This window comes from Amphiura filiformis, chromosome 7 (assembly GCF_039555335.1).
Source record: "Amphiura filiformis chromosome 7, Afil_fr2py, whole genome shotgun sequence".
In the NCBI taxonomy this organism is placed as follows: domain Eukaryota; kingdom Metazoa; phylum Echinodermata; class Ophiuroidea; order Amphilepidida; family Amphiuridae; genus Amphiura; species Amphiura filiformis.
Window position 1 is genome coordinate 13134424 of NC_092634.1, and position 25947 is coordinate 13160370.

Consider the following 25947-nt stretch of genomic DNA (forward strand, 5'->3'; position numbering starts at 1 on the left):
CCTGAAGGGAGATATTAAGAAAAATCATCAAATTTTCTGTTTTTACCAAAAATGTGAATTTTCATACTTCCGGATGGAAATTAAAAAAACAAACATCATATGTCTGTTGGAAAAGGTTTATACTAAATATTTAGATCTAGGTAGAATTCATATACCTCATAAGATGTAGGAGGAGATAGATTTTGAATGAACTGGATTAAACATCTTTTTACATTTTGATTAGCTTAAAAGGGCATTTTGTGATCCACAGCCTCATCCCCCCCCCACTTTTCTCCAAAAAAGTTGAGATTTTTATACCACTGGAAACCTCTGGCTACATAATGTTTTTGTACCAAAAATTTCTTGCAGATTAATTTGTTTAGCAAAAATATCATCAAATTTGAATTTCGTTCTGGTATACCAAAGCTTTTTTCGTGGATATCTATTGAAAAATGTCATAAAAAGAGGATATCTTAGCTTTCCAAAAACATATGGTTTGTTAGGGTTTTGAAAATGATAAAGTATACTGTTTTAGTCCATTCTTCTAACCCTTCCATTTTGGCCAATAATACCATACTTGGCAGTTGGCACCTTAACTATTTGAAGTTCTTTGTCAATACCAAAGGAAAAAAAGGAATCCTGGCCGGTCTCCAATGTTGGTCTCCATACAGATGGATCAATAACAACACCAATCACTTTGTGAGAGCCAGGTTTCTGGCGAAACTGTCAGCATAAAACTTTGGTCTTGACAAAGAACTTTAAATAGCTATTTAATCAACAGACCTGATGAACCTCTTCAGTGACATCTTACAATTAGGGCATGATTTTCCCCATGGCCACCCAATATGCCCTACATACATGAGTTTACTTGAAATTCCCCTGGACAAGGAACTTACTGCTAATTTGTCTCGTTGTAACCCGTACGAAACTCGGGGAGCTGATCCTGGTTGCGATAGTTATTTGTGGTATGTCTAGGGTGTGCGCTCTTGAAGCAGCAAAAGTTCCTGATTTGTTGTTTAATGGTTTATGGAATGATGTACAACAATGTAGGGCCGTAGTGGTCAGCGACAACCTGTAAAGTGTGCTGAGGCTTGTGGATCAACATCAAGGCGCTGTGCCTGTGCGTAGCGCTCTATAAATCACTGCGCTTTTTTTTTATGTAGTAGGTCAGTAAGACTCTCACTGCCACATCTGTTTCTAAAAAGTATTGCTTTAAAGTCAATGTATCACACCTGGGTGAATTCAACAGTAAGGGTTGCACTATAAACTAACTATGAACTAAAAAAAGTTATGTGATAATAATGAAATTGATTGAAAATATAATGTATACAAGAATAAACTCAGGAGCTTGGTAAATTTACCATTATACAATTGTATATAGGCTATATTTACTGTATGCCATTACACACAATGATAGTTGTTAAACATGGCAGCATTCATGCAGTCAGACCTATCCATCAAACACAAAACATTTTTGACATACATTGTTCGCAAAAGGTTAGACAAGGTTGCCAGAGAATGTTTAAACGTCGGATAATATACAGGGTATATATAAAGGGTATAAAACTTTTTCATAACATTTCAAAATATTTTTTGATAATTCACTGCAAATATTCTAACTAACATAATGTAATTAAAGTGTTGACAAAATATTTGGCAAAATATGTTTGCAAAAATATTTTACAAAAACATTTTGACAACATTTAAAAAAAAAAGATGATTTTATGTATTCATACAAAACGTTTTAAAATGTTTTCACTGCTTTTATATAACCCGACAATATTCACATCATTCGATGTGAAACAACAAATAAAACCTCTCTAATGTCTCCTATCTTATTTGGTAACCAACACTTTGGTTGACCTTTGACCTACCTGGAGTCAGAATACACAGAGCACTCAGCAGAGCTATTTCATCTGGTGTGAGATTCATCTTGACCAATTTCTCTGAGAATGTGACCATTGACTTCAGCATTTCGGCAAAACCTCCCATTTTGACATCGGACATTGTGAAAATGTCCCCAGGTACCACTGAACTAATGAACACTCCTTGTTCAGTATCGTAAAATGCAGCAACAATTATTGTCAGATAGTCGACAAAAGTTTCTATTGAAAAGACAAGAAAATGATTAAAATGTGACTAATAAAACTCAAATAGAGAAAAGGGGAGGATGACCATCCATGACGAACCCAGTGTAAAGTTGCACATTTAGAGTTATGTAAGCTATCCACCAGTGGATCTTCTGCAACCCCTACGCAGAACTTCCGATAGTGGATTAACTGCGCACGGTGGACGCAGGGAATCCACTGTCGGATTTTCGGCGCACGTGCTCTGAAACTCCCCTCCGTATATAGGCGCGCGGTGGAGTATTTCTGCGCGCATCGCAGAAATCCACTGACGGATTTTGGCGCCGCGTTAAAACTCCCCTCCGTATATAGGCGCCGGTGGAGTATTTCTGCGCCGGTCGCAGGGAATCCACTGACGGATTTTCGGAGCTATATACGGAGGGGAGTTTCTGCGCACGTGCGCCGAAAGTACGACTGTGGATTCCCTGCGACCGTCGCAGCATTACTCCACCGCTCCAACTTCTGACTCTAGTTATATAATTTCTTATTTTAAATAACATTTCATATTTTCTACCCTTTTATTAAACGTGCGCCGAAAATCCGTCAGTGGATTTCCTGCGACCGTGCACAGAAATACTCCACCGGCGCCTATATACAGTACGGAGGGGAGTTTCAGCGCACTTGCGCCGAAAATCCGACAGTGGATTCTCTGCGTCCACCGTGCGCGCAGTTAATCCACTATCGGAAGTTCTGCGTAGGGGTCGCAGAAGCTCCACTGGTGGATCATGTATATACATGACATTAAAGAATCTTAGATTTTGAAGTAGTCAAAATCTCCTTAAAACAAGCTTTAACAAAATTGGCGGTTCTCGAACCACCCGATCCCCCTGGCTGGGCGGTCAGTAAACTTGTACCTCATATGACCCCTGGTGACCCCGAAATGACCTTCCAAAAATTTGGCTCTAAATGTAGACCGAACCCACCAAGTTTCATGCCCATCTGACAGGTTTTACTAATTTGACCTCAGATGAATATAAGGGCTCATATTGAAATACCCTACCACGTTTTCACACAGAAAGAAGGCAGGATTCCCCTCGCTAAGCGCGCCTCAGGAAAGCTCAGTCAAAAAACGGATGGATTATATGCATCAGTGATACACCTTGCCCAGGATTTTAACAAAAGAAGGCTAGCACATGAAAGCTGCTGGATGGCGCACACCTTCCTGTGTATGGGAATTTCAATATGAGCCCTAACATGCCATAATTGTTTGAAAACTACTAAAAATACAAATTTGGTCTGAAAATTCCTTTGTTTTCTATTGATTTCTGTTTGATTGGGCCATATCTCTAAATCTGTACTGGCAATTACACTGAGTTCGTTGGGGATGGTCACATATACGTTTTCTGCAAGTCAAAGCTCAAAATGCCATTCAGGATATTTTTGTTAAATTCATCGAAATGAAGATTTTTAAAATTAAGCATACATTTGCAATAGGCAAATAATGTGATGGCGATCTAATAATTACACAATCTGGCATTTACGTCATGTGAAGTATAAATGGGGAGGGCGAGTTGGCGCAGTTGTTATTCCCTCGCCTTGCACCACTGAGGTCCCGGGTTCAAGCCCCGGTGCGGCCCAAGGACTCGCGTGCACTTGGTTTATCCTGATTCCATGCTCGCTCTCACAGGTTTTCTCCGGGATCTCCGGTTTCCTCCTGCTTTAAAAAAAATCGGTGATTCGTTGTTTGGTTATCAAAAAAACTTTCTTCACCCAATGGAATTTGGCGAGCTGCATAGATAATTGGTGGATGTTACAATCTACATGTAAGTGAGGATAGGTTTGCGCCAGTTCGGCTGCAACCAGCCTAGTTGATGCGATCTGATTGTGATGAATCACCATGGCAGCGAAATTAGAGCGCTTTGATCCCTCCGAGATCTGGGAAAAAGCGCTATATAAAACACTAAAATTTATTTATAAATGAACCCACCTGCATGAAAAATGAATGCATCTGCCAGCACTGCTTACAGTATCATGTGGATTATTTATAGGTTAATAAATGCGTATAACTTTTGAGAGTGAAATTGTTCAAAATAATGCATCAACATCTCAGTACAAGTGCATTATTTTGTACAATTTCTCAAGCAACGAGTGATTCGCATTTATAAACCTATTTCATACACGAGATAAAAATCCTGTGACAAATTGTCACTAAAAATGTTGTTAAATACAACCTAATATAAATGCATAAACCCGCAAGAAATATGAACATGTCCGAAGGCACTGCGAGTACTGTGTGTAGTGCGCGCCCGTCCAATTTTACAACATTTATGCACTGCTAGTAATTTACTAATGCTTGCTCTGATTGGTTCTCACAATCTAGGAGTGTATGGAACACAATTACTGCACTCCTGACATTTTTCTGACATTTACATCGCTATCTAAGGGTGTACACACATGTATATGAAAATATAATCACAAGGTAAAAGGTGTATTGTTCCATTCCACCAGCTAAAATGGCAAGTGGAATTGAAGAATACTTTTTCACAGAGTGATATTTCGACCATTATACAAACTTAATTTTATTTATTTAAACATTCTTTAGGCAGGGTATACATAGCCCCTTCAATGACAAAGTACTGATTTCCAAGGAGGCCCTGCAAGTACATATATGTAACTTCATTAAAACAATATAGCAAAATGTGAGATATGGATCTGTACAATAAACAAGGCAGTTCTCAAACCACAAGTCTCGTCTGCTTTTGCGACCACCTTCTTACGTGATTACTTTTGGTAACAGAAGTAAAAAAAAAAGGGACTGCTGTCTCAAATAGGTCATTTGCTGATGTTTATATAAAAGCACCCACTCACTCACAAAAAGGAAAAGAGAGAAACCCCTCAAAATAAGCTTACCTTTAATTAATGATGCTTGATCTTCGCATGCTAATTCATCAAATGCTGGCAGTGCTTTGATGAATGTGATCATCTGCTTCAGTACTAATAAGATTGATTCCATGATGTGTTTATGAATAGCCTCATCAAACTTGCCTTCATCATCAGAAGACTGGCTACCACTTTGGTCTTCATGACTGTCCTCTTTAGCAGTTACATGCTCATCTTTTACTTTTAGTTCATCTTTGTTACTACATGTAGTGGTTACCATGGAAATACCCTCCTTATTTGAGTGACTGCTGCTGTCTGTGCTGACAGCACAACTCTGTCCTTTAAAATCAGTTAATAACTTCTCTTCATTTTGCTTTTTTTCCCGCAACTCTTCAATGGTTGATAACGTCTACAGAAGGAAAGTGTTCAAACAATTGAATTAATATTTGAACCATAAGATAATCTAATCAACTGGACTCCATTGTTGAGTGGGAAATGTTCATGTCCAATCCTGAATGTTTATTTTGACGATGCGTGAGATTTTACTCATTTTCCAGCTTTTTGCGTGAGAATTACTACCTAGGCATGAGATTATACTACCTTGGCGTGAGACCGTGAGAAAGTGACCCAATGCGTGAGACTCACGGCCAATGCGTGAGAGTTGACAGCCCTGCTGTGAAGCAGATGTTATCGTATCACAGGTCATGCACATCTGATTGATTAGATTATAGTTAATTAAATATTAATATTGTTAGCTACCTGGATGAATGATAATTTTCACAAACGTATACAAAAATTAATATTTTTAAATATGAATTTGATTATATGAAGTTGATAGTTTCTTGTCACCTGGGACGGGAAACCCCATCTACAGTCGGAGGGCCATCATGCGCGTTTTCCGTTAAAGGTCAAATTATTAACGGACGCGACCTTGGCAAAAATGACCGTCGCACTCTTGGGTATGCTTTTTTACTTTTCCCGCGGAAAATTTCGATTTGAAATGTATCGTATTATGTGCAGCCAATCATCTTGGGCAATTAACAAATAAGTTTTATTAGAAAATATCTTCACAATTCTCTACTTGATTTCCATTTTGTCTACTTTTGTCGTTAGAATTGTTTTTTTTATGCTTTGCTTTACCTTCAAATTTATTTTCGTTGCTAAGGACTTCTAACCCGGATATTTTCTGTCTTAACGCTTTAATCATTCTAATTTTTAGCCAGACAAGTAATTTCAACCTTTATCTATCGATTAGTCTTTGTCCCAAATTTTGAACTTAAAATTCTAAATTGTTATAATAGTTTAAATTGGTTACCCAGATTAGGCCCATCGACGAAAATTAAGTAAACAACTTCATAACAATACCGCGTGACTTGACACCATGAACGAGTACACGCTACAGACTTTGTTAAGCCCAAGCGCGCCATTCATCTGCGTTCAGTGAAATACGCGCGCGCAGTTTAACACTGCTCGCATGAACCTTCTCAATGCTGTTGTCGCATGGCCTGTACTGTTTACTGGTATTTTTCCGTCTTGTAAAATACCCTTTTCATCCCGGCAGGTTTTTGTCTTAACCAACCAAAAATCTTGATTTTTTAATATGAGGATAATAAGCCATGTTTCTAATCATATGCAAATTCCTGATTTATGAACTCGCACCATTTTTAAAATAATGCAGTTTTTCTTTTATCTCAATTCATGACAAAAATTTGTGTTTATGTGCCCATATCATATTCCTTGCAAAGTTACGGTATTTTTTGTGAACATATATGGAATGTTGAAAGCCTTTCTTGTAGTTATATATAAAATATATAGCTATTATAGGAGTTGTAGAGAGAAATTTGGAAGCTTTTAAAACTGCAACCCAAACCAAGCAAATTTAAATTTTCGTTGTGTGCGTATTCATAGCGTACAGTTTAATAATAGCGCGTCAAATTTGAATGGCCCTCCAACTGTCTAAGCAAGGCAGTCGCATTGGGAAACAAAACCCATGGTACTTCCATGCATTAGCTGTACTCAGGTGGTGATGTACTATGATAGGCCAATGGGATATACAGATGTAATTACTATAATATTTTGCTGCAAACCTTTGACGAGAACGTACTACCGTGATGTTGCAAAGTCGGAGACAACAATGCATATGGCACAAAAGGCATTGATAAGTTTCACTTGACAACAGCAGATCGCCTCAGCAACATATCAGAGACAAGTGCTTTCAATTAACGCAGTAAATACGAGATGTACAGGGTGTCCCTGAAAGAACTGTATATCGTCAGAAACTTAATTGTGTTGGTATTTTAACTCCACAACTAAACATAACTAAATACTTAATGTGGTTGAAGAATAAATCAGCAATTGCAAACTTTTTGAATTTTGACAATACGCGGATTTAGGGTTTCTCTATACCGGAAGTCAATTTGTGCCGAAATTCCTTCCCAAAATGCAATAAGCGTTTTGCATAACAATAGATACAGTTCAGAGGTTAATCAATATTCTTTGTTATGCAATACATATATTGCATTGTGGGGAGGAATTTCGGCACAAATTGACTTCAGGTAGAAAAACCCCAAATCCGCGTATTGATCATACTGTTCTTGAAATATAAGAATTTTACGAAACTCCCTCATTCTTCAAATATCAATCGATTATCTATATAGTATATATTCAAAATACTAAATTACCTGTCGTGGTAATGTCTGTGAGATTTTCATAGCATTCTGGAAAGCAGTTGTCACAAGAAGATTTAATGAGGCTTGCTCTGGAGAGAGTTCGTCCTTAACAGAGCTAGTGGTGCTAGCAGCAGAGGAGGTAGATGGCATGTTGTCATCACTATCATCATCTTCTACTTTGATTGGAGGAGGTGTGGACATTTTCTTCATGGGCTTCCTGGTTTTACAGCGCTCCTTGTCCCATACACCTGATTTGGGAAATAAAATTAGTATATGACACTTTACACAAAGAAATTAAGCTATTCCAGTTGAAATCCATTCACCTCCTATTGAACACACAACCTTTAGTATTCCACACAGGGGGTGCAGATTTCAAATGGAGTCACCCATTCAGGTAACTTCACACTCCCTGTGTGGAAGATTATGATGATGTATTCCATGGATTGTATCAATTTCAACTGGAACAGCCCAATTTATCAGTGAGTTTAAACAATGTAAACTGGCCTCAAAAAGAAACCTATAATTTTTCACAAGGTCATATCTTAAAATCTTCTCCATAAAAATGAACAAAAATTGCACACAGGATTACTTCAATACTCTATTCTAAACCATGTCAGTAACCAAGCAGTTGTCCAACTGACACAACAGTAAAATGCACTGACACGGAACAGCTTCTGGGACCACATTCACAGGCGAATAATTGGAACCCAGCAAAAGAAATCTGTTGGGCTATGAATGTTGTCCAGGAAGGTGTTCCATGTCAGTACATTTTGCTGTTGTGTCAGTTGAACAACTGCTTGGTTACTGACATGTGTTTAGAGTAGAGTATTGAAGTAATCCTGTGTGTAATTTTTGTTCATTTTTATAGACAGGATTTTAAGATATGACCTTGTGAAAAATTATAAGTTTTTGCTTTTCATATGTGTTTTCCATGGCTTCTCACTTTTTTTTTGTTATTAGATTTTGAATTTGCCGCCTGCTCTGGCGAGCTTTATGTATGCTTCTCTGTATTTTGTATATAATTGCAGTTGTCTAATAAAATATTTGAATTATGTATTAATCTTGTCTGTCCCTAAAGCAATGATGGGTTGACGGGTGGCTGGCTAACACCCTGTCAATAACACTGTTTGCATATGGACACCGTCTTCTTGGATTTGAAAAATTTCACACCCCAAGGGCATTTAATATAAACAATATGTTAACTTTCTTCTCTGACCCAAAATCCCACTGACTATTGTGATGTGCCCTGAGTAATTTGATTTAATTTAATTATTTAACTTTGTTTACAAGCTGAAAGTATTTCATGAGATGGGAAAACCCCTTGTACGTGCAAGATAATGATGTGGAAAGTCGTTTTGGAATTCCCCAACTTATTGTAAACAAAGTCAGATCTATGTTTGGAACTTGGAAAGCCCCAGTTCATTGTTGCACCATCAGGAAAACCCCCAGGAAGTGATGTAATGTGAATGTGTATAATTAATCTTGGGAAATCCCAAGATTGCAGCAATGTTGTGAAAATGTGATTGAAGTAATGGTTTATTAATAGATGATGGGTTTTTTGCATGAGTACTGCTATAAAAAGCTGGAGGTTTTTGTTGGGACTTTACAGAATGCCATGGGAGATTGAGATATTCCACATGTGTGTGATGGTCTTCGTGCTTCAAAAAAGAAGTACATTTTAACCAGTTTATATAGCCAATAATTGAGCTAATTTTAATACAGCAACGAAGAAGACAGCGAGCACACAAAAGTGCTCTTCCTCATCAAAGGATTAAAAGTTCTTCTGTCAAATTGCTGGAGTTTGCTGGGTTTGTGAAGGCCACGATCTGTCAAAGAACAGCGGAGCTGTGTTAATAAAAAAAAAAAAAAAAAAAAAGAGTGATTGGTGAAAGAAACACCATTTTTGGAGAAAGCAGCGCAAAGAGATATATTATGGAGAGAGCAGCGCAAGAAGATAAGCAATAATGAAGAAAGCAGCATCATTTTCGTGTGAGGATTTCATACGCAAGGATATTTATAAACGCAAGAATACACTGGACTTCGCAGGACAAGTGAATAAGGATATAATACATCAGTCGTCCAGAACATTGCAAGAACTCTAGGATCACCAACAACAAGACAGCTGGTGAAGTACTGATATAGTAAAACTGTCATTGTGTGATTTTATTGTATATGCGATATTGTTATTATATGTACCAATCATACTCCGCTTTCAATTAAAGACTTAGATTTTGTTAGCTTAAACAAACAGTGTATTTGTGTTGTGCATTCGTGTGAGTTCGGGAAAAAGGTGATTTTGGCCTTGAGTCAAGTACGACTCGTAACACTATACTCTGATCAGCTCTTAATAGGCGGGACTCATAACATCGTGGATTGATACAGAATGGCGTACACACAGCTAGGCGCAGCACCTACGCGAACTGCACTTTGCGTTTTGCGTGAATGACGCGTGCTTTTGTGAATCTACGTGTGCGTAAGTTGGAACTTTATTGACTCGCGCAGTAACAAAAACCAAATAATTCCCGCCTATTAAGAGCTGATCATAGTATATGTGATGTACTTACGTCCTGTCTGCATTCCAGCTTCCAGGCACTTATTGAAACGACAGAAGGCACAGAATCTTCTCTTATGAGTGTCCATAATACATCCTCCCTTGTTCTCTGTATTTGAGCACTGTAAAGCTTCTTGTCGCAGTGAATTACGTCTAAAGAATATCTTGCATCCCTCACACGTCAGAGCTCTGTAGTGCATACCGTTGGCTGCATCACCACAGACCGCACATAATACGTGTGATGCAGTGGATGCAGACTTGGGCTGCGAAGAAAGAGGACTGAAACAAAAGAGGAAATTTCTTTCTTATCTTTATACCTGATGGCCAAGGCATTTAACCCATGCCTCTTGACAGTGGCGTAACATTGGGTCAGGGTGCCTGGGGGCAAAAGTAGATCGGGTGCCCCTGACCAAGGGTGTGCATGGTGCAGAGCTAATCAATTTTGGTATTGAAAGCCAGACCTACCGAATAACTTACAAATACTGTTTCAGATCAAATTTATTTCATGTTTCAATGCACTTCATGTTAATAACAAAATATAAAATTTTCATCTTCTCCAATGTCTTTACTTTTGAAGATTCGTCACTAGTTGAAGTACCTACTCTTCCTAAAACAATTGGGTGTGGGTGCGCGAAAATGTGCATAAATACTACTGGTACTAATTTGGTATAATCAAGTTCAATTTTGGTCTTTCAAGTGGCAATTTATGTTGCAATGCGCACAAAAAAATTTGTATTGAAGGGGGAACACAAATGAGTAGTAATTCTATGCATGCTTGGTAAAAGTTTTCACTTCTTTCCTATAACAAAAGCTAACAAAGTATTATCCTGTCAAAAGCATATCTGGGCCTGTGTGCCCCCTTAGCCCGGAGGTGCGGCCCCCAGAGCGCATTACACCACTGCATGCCTCTGGAATGAGTTCCCCCACCACCATCAAAGAAAATATCACCACCTTCAAGAACCTTCTTTTGACCCACCTCTTTCAAACTGTGTAGCTCTTTTCTTTCTCTTGTCTTTTCTTTTTAAGCGGTTTGCTTAATGCGTACTCAGTAAAAGGCGCTTTATGAGTTTCATTATGTTATGTTTAAGTGACAAATTTGAGACTGATTGAGATGCGCATCAACTTGTTTCAGAGCGTTTATTTTTGTTCAAAATTTTGGTAAATTTGTCCAATTCTGTAAATGTTGCTTTTAAAAAACAATGTAGAATCTGTATTTAAAAAAAACACCACACCTCTAAACCAGTCTTTTGAAAATTATGACCGAAAGTTATATCAAAAGCCTGAAAGCCATATCCATGTAACCGCCTTTCCACTCAGACTCACTGGGATTTTTAAAGCAATAAAAGAATAGATTCTTACTTGCTTTCCACAAAATGTTAGATTTAGCTATCTCATAGGTCCCCTTTTAATTTCTATCCGAACAAATGAGGTAAAGCAATAAAAATCGCTATTTCATTCCATTAGGGCTCATATTGAAATTCCCTTACACAGGAAGGTGTGCGCCATCCTGCAGCTTTCCTGTGCTAGCCTTCTTTTAAAATCCTGGGCAGGGTGTATCACTGATGCATATAATCCATCCGTTTTATGACCGAGCTTTCCTGAGGCGCCAAGCTTAGCGAGGGGAATCCTGCCTTCTTTCTGTGTGAAAACGTGGTAGGGTATTTCAATATGAGCCCTTACAAATAACTATCGTCAATGCATGTATTACATTGCGTTGTTTTAGGAAGTGACGTAAAAATAGGACATATAACTAAAGACAATATGCACATGCAGTTTATATGTCATTGATCCACCCATGCATGAGACATCACCCATCACTAATATTTTTTATGTCTTTTAATATTGCTAATTTTTTAATGTCTTTTAATATTGCTATTTCCAGTGCTTATATGTTTTTATACTGTATTTGTCCGCCCTGCATGATTTTTAATACGATCTGTCCTGGGCTTATTGTATTCCTTTATTGTTCAATGGTTTTATATGTATTTTGATAATAAAGTGATATGATCTCTCTCAATTGGTGAATACAGTTTTTAATACACACATTGTAGACGCTGGAATGAAATAGTAATTTTATTCGTTTTACCTCATTTATTTGGCTCGAAATTAAAAGGGGACAATGTGATCAGTAGCTAAATGTATCAGTGAAAACACATTTACATGTACATGTAAATAGGAATTTATTTTTTATGCAAATCACACATTATTGCTTTAACCTACTGTACATGTAGCAACTGCGGATGTGATCATATCTCACGTACGGTTGAGGACATATTTTGCAAATACATTAAACATGCAATTGCGGTCATTTGCAGACGTCAGGCAAGGACATGGCAGTCCTATTGCAGAGTGGGAAGTGTGAGTGTGTGTCATCGTTTGCTGGCAAACACATACCATATTTCTTCGAATAAACACCCCTGGGGCATTGCATTTTCCAAACGGGGGTGTTTATTACTAGGTCATTTATAGAACGATAATTCCCGTTAAAATCATTAGGTAAGCTTAAAACTCACGTCAAAATAACAAACTATGAACTAGAAACACTGACTTTTGATTCACTTCCGAGTTTCCGATGCAGATTTTCGCCGATTATTGATGCTATTATCGACCATGTGAGCAACTTGGTAAGCTTACTACACAAGATATCATGGAAATATCAGCATTTTTAAAACATCTTGGTTAAAAAAAAGTGGTAGGGGCGTTTATTTGAGGGGTGGGTGGGTGATTATTTGAGGAAATATGGTACGTAGCTCCACACACATTTTTATAGATTGCCTTACTCATTCATGTTTTCCTTGATTTCTCTGTATTCATCTTCATGCCTTATTTTGTCCATTTCCAGTTGTTTGCGCTCTTCCTCCAATTTCTTCCACTCATCATCCAGTTTTTGACGAAGTTCGCTGACATCTTTCTTCTCTCTTTCTTCAAGTGTTTTTCTGTTGTTTGTAAAGACCAACAAACAAGTCAACTATAAGTAATTTGGAGCAAAGAAGAAGGATCATTCTCATACTACTCCTCGCTTTATCAAGTACAGTGCATTTCAAAAAATGGACCATTGATCTTGAAGTATCTTAAATTGTTGTCCTTTTCTTCAATTATTTTCAAACTGATTATGGCAGGATCAAGATGGGTGTAACCAAGTAATGTGTGCACTTGTTTGACACAAGACTGGTGCTTGTGTTTTGTTTGTAAGAGTGAACGCTCTCTTTGTCCATCGCCTTTGTCTCTTTTGTGATTGTCCTTTGTACCTGTTCTTAAAAATTGTGACTATAATATTATGATTTAATTCATGATCGTTGGGAACTGGTGGCCCATTTTGTATGTTTTTTCTCCCTCCACCAGTTCCAAGAACAGGGAATAAAAAACTTCAAAAAAAAAAAAAAAAAAAAAAAAGTACAGTGTGCCAATAAACCTTTTTGAAAATGGAAATCTTTAGAATTGGAAATTAGTTCAGAATGATGTTTTAGAATTGGAAATTAGTTCAGAATGATGTTGGAGCGGTAAACAAAACACCACAACGAACCAATCACAAACTGTCGACAGTGCATTCAATGAGCTTGTGGCATGGTATTATTGTTTACAGCATATTTATTGCAGTATCCACTGTTGGTTAAATATGTTTTTAATGAATTCAATATGGGATGGTAAATGCTGGCCTTATTTGCTCTTACGACTATCAGTGGCGTAGCCAAGTGGGGTAGCTGCCCCCCCTGTGAAAAGTCTTGCCCCCCTGTGGGATGCTGACCGCCCTGACATTTAAGACTTTTTGTGTTTCTGACCAAATTTACATTATATTTTGCCATTTTAACATAAAAAGTGCCAATTTTTGCGCGCTTTGCGCGAATTTATTCAACCAGTTTAGCTTCAATATGGCAAAATTTTTCACGCGCATTTGTACCATTAACTGATTTTGTCGCCAAAAGGTGCCCCCCTTAAAATTTGTCTTGCCCCCCCTCTGAAAAAGTGCTGGCTACGACTATATCTTCCATTAGTTTGTCTTTATATTTTTAATGTTTCGATGTGTAATTTCAATGTATTTTGCTTGTTTTTTATCAAAGACTCAGTTCAGTTCAAATAAATAAACAAACAAACAAACAAACAATAAATATATAATAAATAGAACACAACAAACCTTTGCATTTCTTGTTGCTGTCTTTTGACCTCCTCTTGTTTCTTTCTTTCAACATCCAATATTTTGCGTTCATCTTCCAGTCTCTTGCGCTCTGAAGCAAGTTCCTGACGGAGCTGCTCTACTTCCCTTTTCTCTTTTTCTTCCATCTTCTATATTCTGAGGAGTAAAATAAATGAAGAAGAGCACTTATGTTAACTCACTCCATGTGGGTGCAGACGAGTTTTCAAATTTTATTGAAAAAAATCAGAAAAGTTAATTTTCATGACCATGTGGAATCAGCATAAAAATGCATTACAATGAGCACAAAAAAACAACAACCTATTATTGGTTCAGTGGTTCTTAAGATAGCTCTTAATATGTTGAGAAAGTATCACAAAACTTGGACCTTAAGTTAATGCCTATACGGCTAGCACGCTGAGCATTAAACTGAAAGACAGTGAAAATGTTGAACCTGTGATATTACCCACTTTAAAATGTATTTATGGCAAATGTGCCCAGACTCACTACTAAGTGTTAAAATCTATACGTATAGTTCAACTGAATAACAATCTGTTGTTCAACTGAATAGTCCAATCTCTAGGGTTTGTCGCATTGTCCAATGCATAGTCCAGTGACCTCCATTGAAAAATAATAACATAACGGTTGACTTAAAGTAGTTGGGTATGAGTTTACCAAACACATACAAAGGTTACTATATGAATGTACAAACATATTGGGATTAAAGAACTGTGGCCTGATTATGAGCATATTGGAGATCCTAGTGTGTGTAAAGGTCATTCTACGAGTGTAGAAGGATATTGGGATAATGGAACTTTGCCCTGACATACATTGTATGAGCATGTTATAATATTTATTTATATTTATAGGCCATGCATTGTGAACAAGAAGCATACAGTAATAAATCATAAAATGTAATACAATTTACAAATGGTACATGAAATTGTGAACAGATTGGAAAACATGTAAGATTCCGATGAAAAGAAAAAGACATATTAGTGGCAAATGATGGTCATAAACTGGGTTTCATTCATAAGGCTGGGGCTTGTTTATTATACAGCAATGTTTCTATAAAGTGATAACAGAAATCAATGGTAGACATTGTAAGGATTACAAAAAGGTATAACATATAATAAACATGCCTGAAAAAACACTTGTTTGAATCTGTGATTTTTTGGAGGAAAGTGAGTGCTCTGTGTGTCTTCAGTTCGAGGTCGTCACACTGAAAACCCTAGTCATATAGACCACAAACCTAGCTGGGGCGTGTTGGTGTTGTGTAGGTATCTGACCCCTGCAGCATGTTCAAAAAATGTTCCCCTGATCATGAGGTTTGTTGTCACTGAGTTTGACTCCCGTACTCCTTACAGATGTCCAGAAAGAAAATGCAATTCTACATGACCTTTGACCCGACCCCTGGGGGGATCACTCACATAAATGGTCTGTACGCATGTGTGACCAAAAAAACAAGTAAAAGGGGGTGTTTTTTTTAGGCAAGGCAAGTTACGCGTGTGACGCGTTTAGGGTCTAAAAACAGTGATTTTCAAGAATAAGGGTAGTTTTCTGAAACTGGACAGTCTAGGGTACCTTTTGTTGCATTTTCACCAGCCAAAAACTCATTGGGGGGTAAATTCTACACTAAATTACCTTATTAAGGGGCTAAATTTGCTGGTAGGGTAAAATTCGTTTAGGGGGTGTTTGAAAAAAATTTGGTCACGCATGCGTACACTGTCATATTTGAGTGCCCCCACCCCCCCCCGGGACCCAACCATGCATAGTGTTCCCCTGGTCCTGAGGTTTGTTGCCACTGATCACAAATTTTGTTGTCACCGAGTCTGAGCCCCGTACCTCTTACAGATGTCCAGATAATGCAATTCTAAGATTTGACCCATGATGACCTTTGACCTGACCCCTGCAAGATGTTTCATAATGTCCCACTGGTCATGAGGTTTGTTGTCACCGAGTTTGAGTCCCGCACCTCTTTATAGATGTCCATAACGCAATTCTAAGATTTGACCCTAGCTGATCGACCTTTGATCTGACCACGATAAACTCACAACAAGACCAATATCTTTGTGTATCGTGTGAAAGGATCCATTCAATTTTATCATTATTATGCTTTGAGAATGTGATCTTTGGCCAAAAATGTGATTTTCATAAATGTTGACTTTTGGTGAAATATGTTGATTTTTTAAAGTGGGTCGCTAAACAGTGTTACGATATCTACACGCTACATGTACGGTGATCGTGGACTGTATCGGTTGGTCACCAATTTCAGTTTAAAGCGTTTTTAAACGCTTAAGACGCTTTAAGTCTTAGGGCTCATATTGAAATTCCCTTACACAGGAAGGTGTGCGCCATCCTGCAGCTTTCCTGTGGTAGCCTTCTTTTGTTTTAAAATTTTTTTTAAAATTTAAAAAAATGCTGGGCAGGGTGTATCACTGATGCATATAATCCATCCGTTTTATGACCGAGCTTTCCTGAGGCGCGCGCTTAGAGGGGAATCCTGCCTTCTTTCTGTGTGAAAACGTGGTAGGGTATTTCAATATGAGCCCTTAAAAGACTCCAGCAGGTGCCAGATATCCAAAATAATAATGGTTTTTAAAAATGTGTATGAGATGGAAGATTCTCAAAGAATAATAATGGTTACAATCAGTCAAAGCATGCCTGAGCTAGAGCAATTGTCACAGCAAAAAGTCGGAAGAAGAAGCAGAAACCAACTCGATTACAATACCTAGCCAGGGGTGTAAACCAGTAAGAACATACATGTAGCCATATGGTGAGGGGGATTGGATTGTTGATTATCGACAATTGATTATTGATTTTCGATACTCAATTATCGATAATAAACTATTAAAGAATATTCAATGTTTAAAACATAACACGCAAATGATGATGACAGATTGTTATGTTCAATTGCTGAGGATGATTTCCTTGTGTGTGGGGGGGGTTGAGGGGATTTGATTGTTGATTATCGATTATCAATAATTAATTATGGATTATCAATTATAGAGAATCAATCAATCATTTAATAATATACAAAGTTTTAAAAATTATAGGCCTACGGAACCGACAAAACTGGACATGTATTAATTTGAAAATATGATTTTCTAGAGTGCTAGAAAAGCAAACTATTTCTATGCACCATATCTCATGCAACCTAAAGGAACGAAATTTATATTCATTTTGGATTTTAAAACTTAAAATTCACATTTTTTCGTCAGAAATGAGGTTCAAATTTTTGTTCTGAATTAGAAAATCTCTCTTGCTATATAATGACAATATTAGCGATTTTGATTGTCAATTTCTAACTCTTTTATATCAATCATCATATCAGTGGACACATTTTGAAAGCCATCCGAGTTTCCATTTTGACAAACGAATCAAAACAAAAATAATTTTAACGTTGTCATCTATGGAAGAAAAATCACATAACTGCCATTTTATGTAAATTTTCATAAAAATCTTTTTTTAAAAATCTTTATATACACTGTATGATGCTATTAAAAAAATATTTAAAAAGTAAAAAAAATCTAGGTTGATTTAAACGATTTCGTGTAAACTAATCCCAACCCAAACCCTAACCCTATAAGTCTAATCATAACCCCAATTCTAACCCTAATTTCGAGCAAAATTAGGCCTACAGTGTACATGAAAAAATATTAGAATATTGCAATAATAAATAGCCTCATACGTGAACTGTGCCTGCTTTCGCTTCACTCTGGAATCCCTAATATTTGACCTCTTCATGACCTTTGACCTGACCCCTGCAAAATGTTCCCCTGGTCATGAGACTTGTTTTCACCAAGTTTGAGCCCCATAGCCCTTACAGATGTTTGCTCAGTGTTTGGTTGTCTTCCCTAGTGGCGCACAGGCAGGTATCCCATGTGATGTGATTGCATCGATCATCATGCGAACAGTCATATGGTAGCGGAAACCTTGGTCGGGCAAGTTACACCCCGTGGCAAGGTTGGCTTGTGCATGTGTCTGGCCCCAAGGGGTCGGTGGTTCAAAACCGCACCCGAGAAAAATGTTTTCTCTTCTTTCTTTCTTCCGATCCTTCTTTCCTTCCCCATAGCCAAAAAGCAGTGAGGGAGTAATGAAAGTAATTTTGATGAGTCAACTGTATTGAGTAAAGATTGCCAATTTTGAACAGTCAAAAATTTTGCTGGGAAAGTAAAATGTCAACATTTTTGATACAATCGCCTGTCGTGATCGGGTATGTTTACTTCTAAACCCCATTCTAAACTTCCATTACTTCCGGTACTCAGTACATTATGCTTCAGCGAATCCGACTATAGATTTCGTATGCAATGGGCTCTAGACTTGAAGTCAAATGGGCAACTCATCTGCATTAGAACTAGATCTAGTTCCTCGAGGGGGGGGGGGTGCGCACGAAGCGGCCAGCGAGGCGCACTGGTATATGACTGGTGGATTTTGTAATGTCAGAGAGGGGTTGTCATGGTCCCGCGTTGGTATAGGACTGGTGGATTTTGTAATGTCAGAGAGGGGTTGTCATGGTCCCATATACTAGGCACTGAACAAGTGCTAATCTGTATCGCTAGTCATCAGTGAATAAATTTATGGCTATATAGACAGACAAGAGCTCATCCTGTCTAAAAGTGGGTTTTCTTATTTCTAAAGATTGGTAGCGCATTCATGAGTAGCTAATTTCTATTGTGTTAATTTTTATTGTGACAAACACACATCTATTCAATTCTCACTTCAATGGACATGGTGAAAAAAATGATAGCTTATGGGGTCGTGTACTGAAGTCATGAAAAGATTATCATTTAAAATGTGTTTGTATTGTGGGGTTAATGGCGCTCTTGTCGCTCTAGCTGAAATACAGCAAAATAATGTAAGATGGTAAAATGTAAACCTGTATTTTAGCTAGAGTATCTCGAGCTAGCTATAGTGCATAAAATTGTTGTGATGAAAAGACATACCGTATTTCGTCAAATAAACGCCCCCGGGGGCGTTACATTTTCCCAAGGGGGGGCGTTTATTCAAGGTCAATTTTAGAATGATAATTCCTGTTAAAATCATTAGGTAAACTAAAAACACACGCTAAAATGATGAACTATGAACTAGAAACACTGACTTCTGGCTCACTTCCAAAGATCTTTTAGTAAAGCTAGATGAGAATAAGTATAGTTCACGAACTTCACGTAACCTCCTTCAACTCATTTGCATAGAATTGGATACCAGGGTCGTATTCTGATTAGTCGAACTTCGAATTAGCATACTTTTGGATACCTCCATATTTGGGTTTACCTAATTAATTATTAATGACAATTACGTTGTTTACATCATGACGTCATTAGAGCTTGTCACTCGTCCGATTCGAAACACGAAAAGCATTTGCACTTTTCTTTCCATTAATGTTATATCATGAAAAACCATATCGGAGGTGTTAGTTTTTTATATGGAAAATATTCAAACCGATGACCCCATGTTGATAATGGCTAGATATGCTGTATTAGTTCTGGAAAGGGTCCGGCGACGGGTCCGCCATTTTTTTCCTTCAGATTTTGAGGTATTTTAGTAGACTTGCTTACCAGTCGTTTTCGTTATCCTATAAACTACAGATTGCATAATTGGAAAGTGAACTTCGACGTACGTGATGCGAAAAAGTCTTGCCGTACCTTTTTTAATTCATTTTTCAGCCGGGACGGTTACGTTTGCAGCCACGCAGCGGTATAGGGATGACCGGTTCTTGTGTATATAGAATTCTGTGCTCACTTCCGGGTTTCCGATCCAGATTTTCTAACTTGGTAAGCTTATTACACAAGATAGCATGGAAATATCAGCATTTTTTAAACATTTTGGTTGTAAAAAGTGGTGGGGGCGTTTATTTGAGGGGGGGGACTATTTGACTAAATACGGTAGGCCCTACATGCTTTTTTAATAAGAAGTTTTTGGTTATCATTTATCACATAATATTGCAAAGTTCACTTTCTTCAAGCTAGTGGTATTGGGGAAATAACAAAAAGCCAAAAGTTACGGGGTCTGTCTATTTTTGTGCAGTGGCGGCACCAAGAATTTGGGGGGGGGGCATGAGGGGGGAAAAGTGAATTTCAGGGGGGCAAAATTACCGCAAAAAGTTAATTTTTCGCAATTTTGGGTTTTTACTGGGGAAACAGTTCTGACTGGGGGGCATTTTCCCCCATGGCACCGCCACTATTTTTGTGATGTTTTTAACCATTGCAATTTCAATTTTACACAGGGACCATTCACAAACACCTCCTAAGGGGGGATGGGCCTGAAAAAAATGACAAAATTTTCCTGGGAAAATTGAGTTTTATGCTTTTCTATGGGGTTGACAGATAGTTTTCATCAAAAAGGGGGGCCCTGACATTTTTGAGATATATCTCAAATAGGGGGGGGGCCGAAAAATTTTCGCGATGAATTTTTTTTGCATCAGGCCCCCCCAACACAAGTGTTTGTGAACGGTCCCTAAAATAAAATATTATGAATCCCTGCTGAAAGTCCGGATGGTCCATGATACGGATAAATAGGGCCTATTTGCCTTTTGTACATATTCTCTTGGTCGGGCTGACGTCACAAAGGGGAAATAGCCAAGTTGTAAAACCGAGGACGGTGGCCGACATTATTCAATGTGGCACCAGCTAGCCAATAGCGTAAACAAAACAGACAATATGAGGCCTGGACCGTTTGACGCAATCATTTTCCCCCGGGCCAAGGTGCGTTTTTAGCTCTATTGGCCCCGTAACAGAAAAAAAAAAATGCACAAAATATATTTCCCAACTCCAATGTATACAGTAGGCCTACATAATTTTCACATGAAAAAAGAAAAAAGAAGAAGAAAATTTTTTATCATCGCCGGGGTTGGGATTCCTGGGGAATCGATCTTGGGACCCCTTGCATGGCAGGCAAGATTCTTAACACGTAGGCCTACACTACTTTGCATTAATTGCTTTCAAATTGGAAATTTTCAGTATATAATGTAACATATCATGCGTTATTCCAGGCCCGTCGGAAGCAAATTAAAAGTGGTAGGCCCACTTTGGGGGTCTGGGGTGAGCCCCTCATGGGGGTTAAAGGGGTGAAGCCCCGAAGCCCAAGCACTTTTGAAAATGAAAAGTACAATTTCGACGGTAAGTTAATAGTACTAAACTTCAAAACTAGTAGAACATTCAAAATAAAATTATCAACCATAAAACATGTTTACCAATTGCAGTACCGGTACACATGATACTAAATTCGTAAGTCACACCTCAAAAAAAAAAAATAAAATAAAATGTAAAATCAACCATTCAAAAATCACTGAAGTTATAAAGTTATCATCTTTATAGTTATACAATATTATACAAATTTATATTGAATGTTTATGAGTACAATGGTAAGAATATTTTCATGAGGTGAAATATGGACTGTTCCATTCAATTTTCGTTATTATTATTATTTGTTTAGGCTGAAAAGTGGTACGGTCATGGCCGTACCGGCCGTAGCGGTTCCGACGGGCCTGCGTTATTCATACAAAAATTTAAAAAAAACAGTACTTACAATGAGGTTCACTAGTGTCAGACCTCAATGGATTTAGACTGATAAAATAGTGCTTGATACATACATACACTTTTGGAATTATTTGGGACATTTTCATGTTTACGTGTTTTAACCAATGACAACGTCAAAATTCAGTCAATCTTGGCCGCCCCCCCCCCCCCGGTAAAAACCAGCATGACCAGTGCAGTGTGCGCATGTGCAGTTCTACATGTAGCTTGTTCACGTAGCGGTTCCGTTGTCCCACTGGCCTACTAAATGTAGATTGCAATATTGCATTATACGCAGAACATGGTACATATTTACAATCCACATACAAACTAGGAAAGCATACTTTCAATGTACAGCTGGTTTTTTTCACAACAAATGACTTACTCACCAATGTCTTCTGTGGCCAAACTTGATTATTTAAAGTCCTACTGCATTATAGTCCACTTAAAATATCAATTTGGTTGAAATTTGTTGCCAAAAACTGTGTTTAAATGTGTTTATTCCATCACATAAATTCTTGTGATCAAAATTCCCACCATTAGAATGTGCTATCTCCAGCATGTAGCCCTTTACACATAGCATGTAACCTCATCTCTGCTTATAGAAGCTGTTACAGGCATGTGTACAGCATGGTTACAGATAGGAGCACATTCAGGCTTGGTTAAAGTCTATCTTGTTATGATATGTTTGGTAAATTGGCCAATTAGGTCAAGACATGTCATCAATTTAACCTTGGCATGAGAAAGAGTTGCCACTCATGCTTAACATCCACCACATTATCGTGGATTAAAGAATAGCTTAATCTATTATGTACAGCTGTGTGTGGTCAAAAGAGTATACTTCATGACTTCTAATATTATTTGCCCCAACACATGTGTCTGGCACTTAACACTTTGGGTGGAATATTTGGAAACAGGTATTTTTTTTTTTAGTCCACAAAATGTAAACATGGAGACATGTACAATTACAGAATTTGACTTACTGGAAATGGGTTTTTGCTGAACAAAAGTAAGTAAACATTAGGGATCATATTTTTCAAAATGGATTGCAGGGTTTCAGTGTATTTTGAAAATGATGGGTTTGTGTGAATTTTTATAACTGGTGCAGTTATCATGTTTTGAAATATACACTCTTTGACAGCTCTCTCCGTGCCTGTTTGAATGCCTGGTCATACCATGTACCCATACACTAGGTATGGGTACATGAGACCAGGTATAATATTGCATGGCGATCGGAGTGTTATCGTACAGAGCACCCCGGACTATACTAGTCAGTGCAGTTCCCCTTTCTCGAGCTGGGACGAAGGGGACAATGTTCCCGGATGTCCGACCGAGTGAATGAAAACATTAAATGTGCGTTAGTACAGGGATCTATACGGTGATTTTTTTATATTGGGTGTATCACCGTATTCTCTTGGTCGGGCTGACGTCACAAAGGGGAAATAGCCTTGTAAACCAGTGTGCACATGTGCAGCGCATGTGCAGTTCCCCTTTCTCGAGCTGGTTGCTATCGCGGGCTTGTGCAAAGGGGACAATGTTCCCGGATGTCCGACCCAGTGAATAGGCATTTTACATTGAAAATACATGTCACCCATGCACCACGCATTTGAATAGCTGCCCCGTACTGCACAGGTTCGCTGTTTACCAGTTACTCTTGTCTATGTAATCGCCAATCGCGGAGCCTAAAAACGTGGCGCACATATCATGACATCGGGAATTGACGCAAATTTTATTAAAGCAGTCATATACCTAGAAAGGATAAAATTGAGAAAATATTCTAGGTATGACTTGTACTAAATTCGCGTTTAAATATTTTTGGCACATGGGGGGGGGGGGCTTTTTGACACGTCGAAAGGAGGGGGGTAATAAAGATTTTGACACAGCACAGCAAATGCCAAGCATGAAAGCTGGGGGGGCAAGCAATTTTGGCAGACCCCGGGACTATTTCCATGTTCAGAATTCACAGTGCTGCCGGGCTCAATTTTTACTCGTACCTGTATATTATTATTAGACGCACTCTTTGGCAAAGCTTTGGTTTCCGCACATATATGTGTCCTACACCATCAGTCATCGGCATGCGGCATTAAAATACAGCCTTTTGTGATGCTGACATCCACGTCGTCGTAGGGCTTCGTAGATCATGTATCTACAGTATACAGGTCGTGTCACACCATTCTGCAGGTCACCAATCCATGCTTTGTAAAAGGTAAACATGGATCATAGTATTCCACCCATTCAAATGTGTCATGAATAATTAATCAGGAGATGTAAACTGGGATAGGGAGTGTTCATAAATACTTTGGTGGGGGGTGGTTGGAAAAGTTGGTACCTAGGACACAAACAATTTCTTGACCCCCCCCCCCCTTTTTAGGGTCTAAAAAATCGTTGATTCCTTCTTTTTTAGGGTCTAAATTTTTTTGATCTCCCTCATCCCTCATGTCTATAAGACAAAAAAATAAATAGCCTGAGGCCAAATAAAAAAATAACATGTTTCACGCCCCCTCCTCCCGCTTCCTTTTTTGAGGTTTCTTCAATTTTATTTTTATTTTTTGAAATTCAGTTATAACTTTTCAAAAAATATGTCTAGGATGTAGAGATGCTTTCTATAGCCTTGCTATAAGAAAAAATACAAGAAACACTTTATTAAAAATTTATAATGTTTGTTGATAGTTAGTGGGGGCCTATCTCTCAGAACAACAAATAAGAAGAGGCATCCTCCTTTTTCCAGGCATTATTGTATATGCTAAAACAGCTCTAATTATGGGTATGCACTGATTTTGCGATAATAATAAAAAATAAGAAGCCCCATCTTCCTCCTATTTTTCAAAAACCCGGACGTGAAACATGTTTTTTTATTTTACTTGGCCTAAAATAAATAATTTAAACTTACTTTTATTCCAAAGTAGGCTATTCATTATTATGACAGCTATCTATAGATACAATGTCTAAAATATCCTTTAATTTTGTTGATCATAAGGGAGTCATTGGGTATAAAAGGGGTCATTTTATATAAAATTTCAGTTAAAGGGTCATCATCGGGTAGAAAATTCAAGTTGAAAAATATGGAGCTGAATTCTATTTCTTGTTCCAAATTTCCGATACAAATTTGCTCAATAAGAGAATTCAATGAAAGTTTCTGTATTAGCATGATTAGGGGCCCATTTTCTTCGGGAGAGGAGTCCAAAATTTACAGAAAGTTGGCGTCAATAAAATTGCGACCTCTCTATTTCGGCAAAAACAATTTTATGACCTCCCACCACTGATAGGCTAAAATTGTATTGAAATTGGCCTATCTGTGGTCATCTTGTGACTCCCTACATTTTGGTCATCAAAAATTGTCATGACCCCGCCTATTTTCTTTCCAAAAAACCCCGTATAGGCCTAGGCCTAACCCCCCTTCTGAAGAAAATGATAGCCCCCTATATTATTTTCATTTTGATGATTAGAAAAACGGGTCATTGGGTAGCCGCACCTAAAAAAAGGAGGTGGGGGGGTCAGCGGTCAGCGGGTTACTTTAAAAAAAGGGGCCGGTCAATGGGTATAATGCGATTTCATGAAGATGATGATGATGATGATGATAGAATTTGTAAATACGTCACCTGATTAATTATTCATATGGGTGGAATAAAAGATTTACACTTCTTCGCATGTACATGAACCGGAAATCGGGGTACACGGTACAATGACGTCATCATTGTCATGGTCCATCAAATGAATTTATGGGGGAGGGGGTGAATTCTCAAATAATGGTAGGGGTTTGGGGAACTAAGAACTGATTTTCGGGCAAAATAGGGGCTTGATGAACTGAATGAATGCTATCTACAGTAAATAGTAATTAAATAAATGCTATCTATAGTAGGCCTAGATAGTAATTAAATAAATGCTATCTACAGTAGATAGTAATGAATGCTATCTACAGTAGATAGTAAATAAGTGAATGTTATCTACAGTAGATGCTATCTATTGTAGATAGTAATTAAGTGAATGCTATCTACAGTAGATAGTAATTAAATGAATGCTATCTACAGTAAATAGTAATTAAATAAATGCTATCTATAGTACTAAGTAATTAAATAAATGCTATCTACAGTAGATAGTAATGAATGCTATCTACAGTATATAGTAAATAACTGCTGTCTATTAAGTGAATGCTATCTAC

The 25947-nt window shown here is 37.9% G+C and overlaps 1 protein-coding gene across 1 annotated transcript in view; it reads right to left on the reverse strand.

Moving 5' to 3' along the window:
* Positions 1–23968, reverse strand: part of LOC140156757 (vitamin D3 receptor B-like) — a 32806-nt gene extending 8838 nt beyond the window's left edge. The window contains exons 1-7 of the mRNA XM_072179718.1: positions 23783–23968; positions 14278–14433; positions 12926–13081; positions 10159–10424; positions 7607–7842; positions 4956–5334; positions 1854–2084 (exon numbers count right to left, since the gene is read on the reverse strand). Coding sequence (XP_072035819.1) covers positions 1854–2084; positions 4956–5334; positions 7607–7842; positions 10159–10424; positions 12926–13081; positions 14278–14423 — 1414 coding nt within the window. The 5' untranslated portion in view covers positions 14424–14433; positions 23783–23968. The remainder of the gene's footprint in view (positions 1–1853; positions 2085–4955; positions 5335–7606; positions 7843–10158; positions 10425–12925; positions 13082–14277; positions 14434–23782) is intronic.
* Between the last annotated feature and the right edge of the window lie 1979 nt (positions 23969–25947).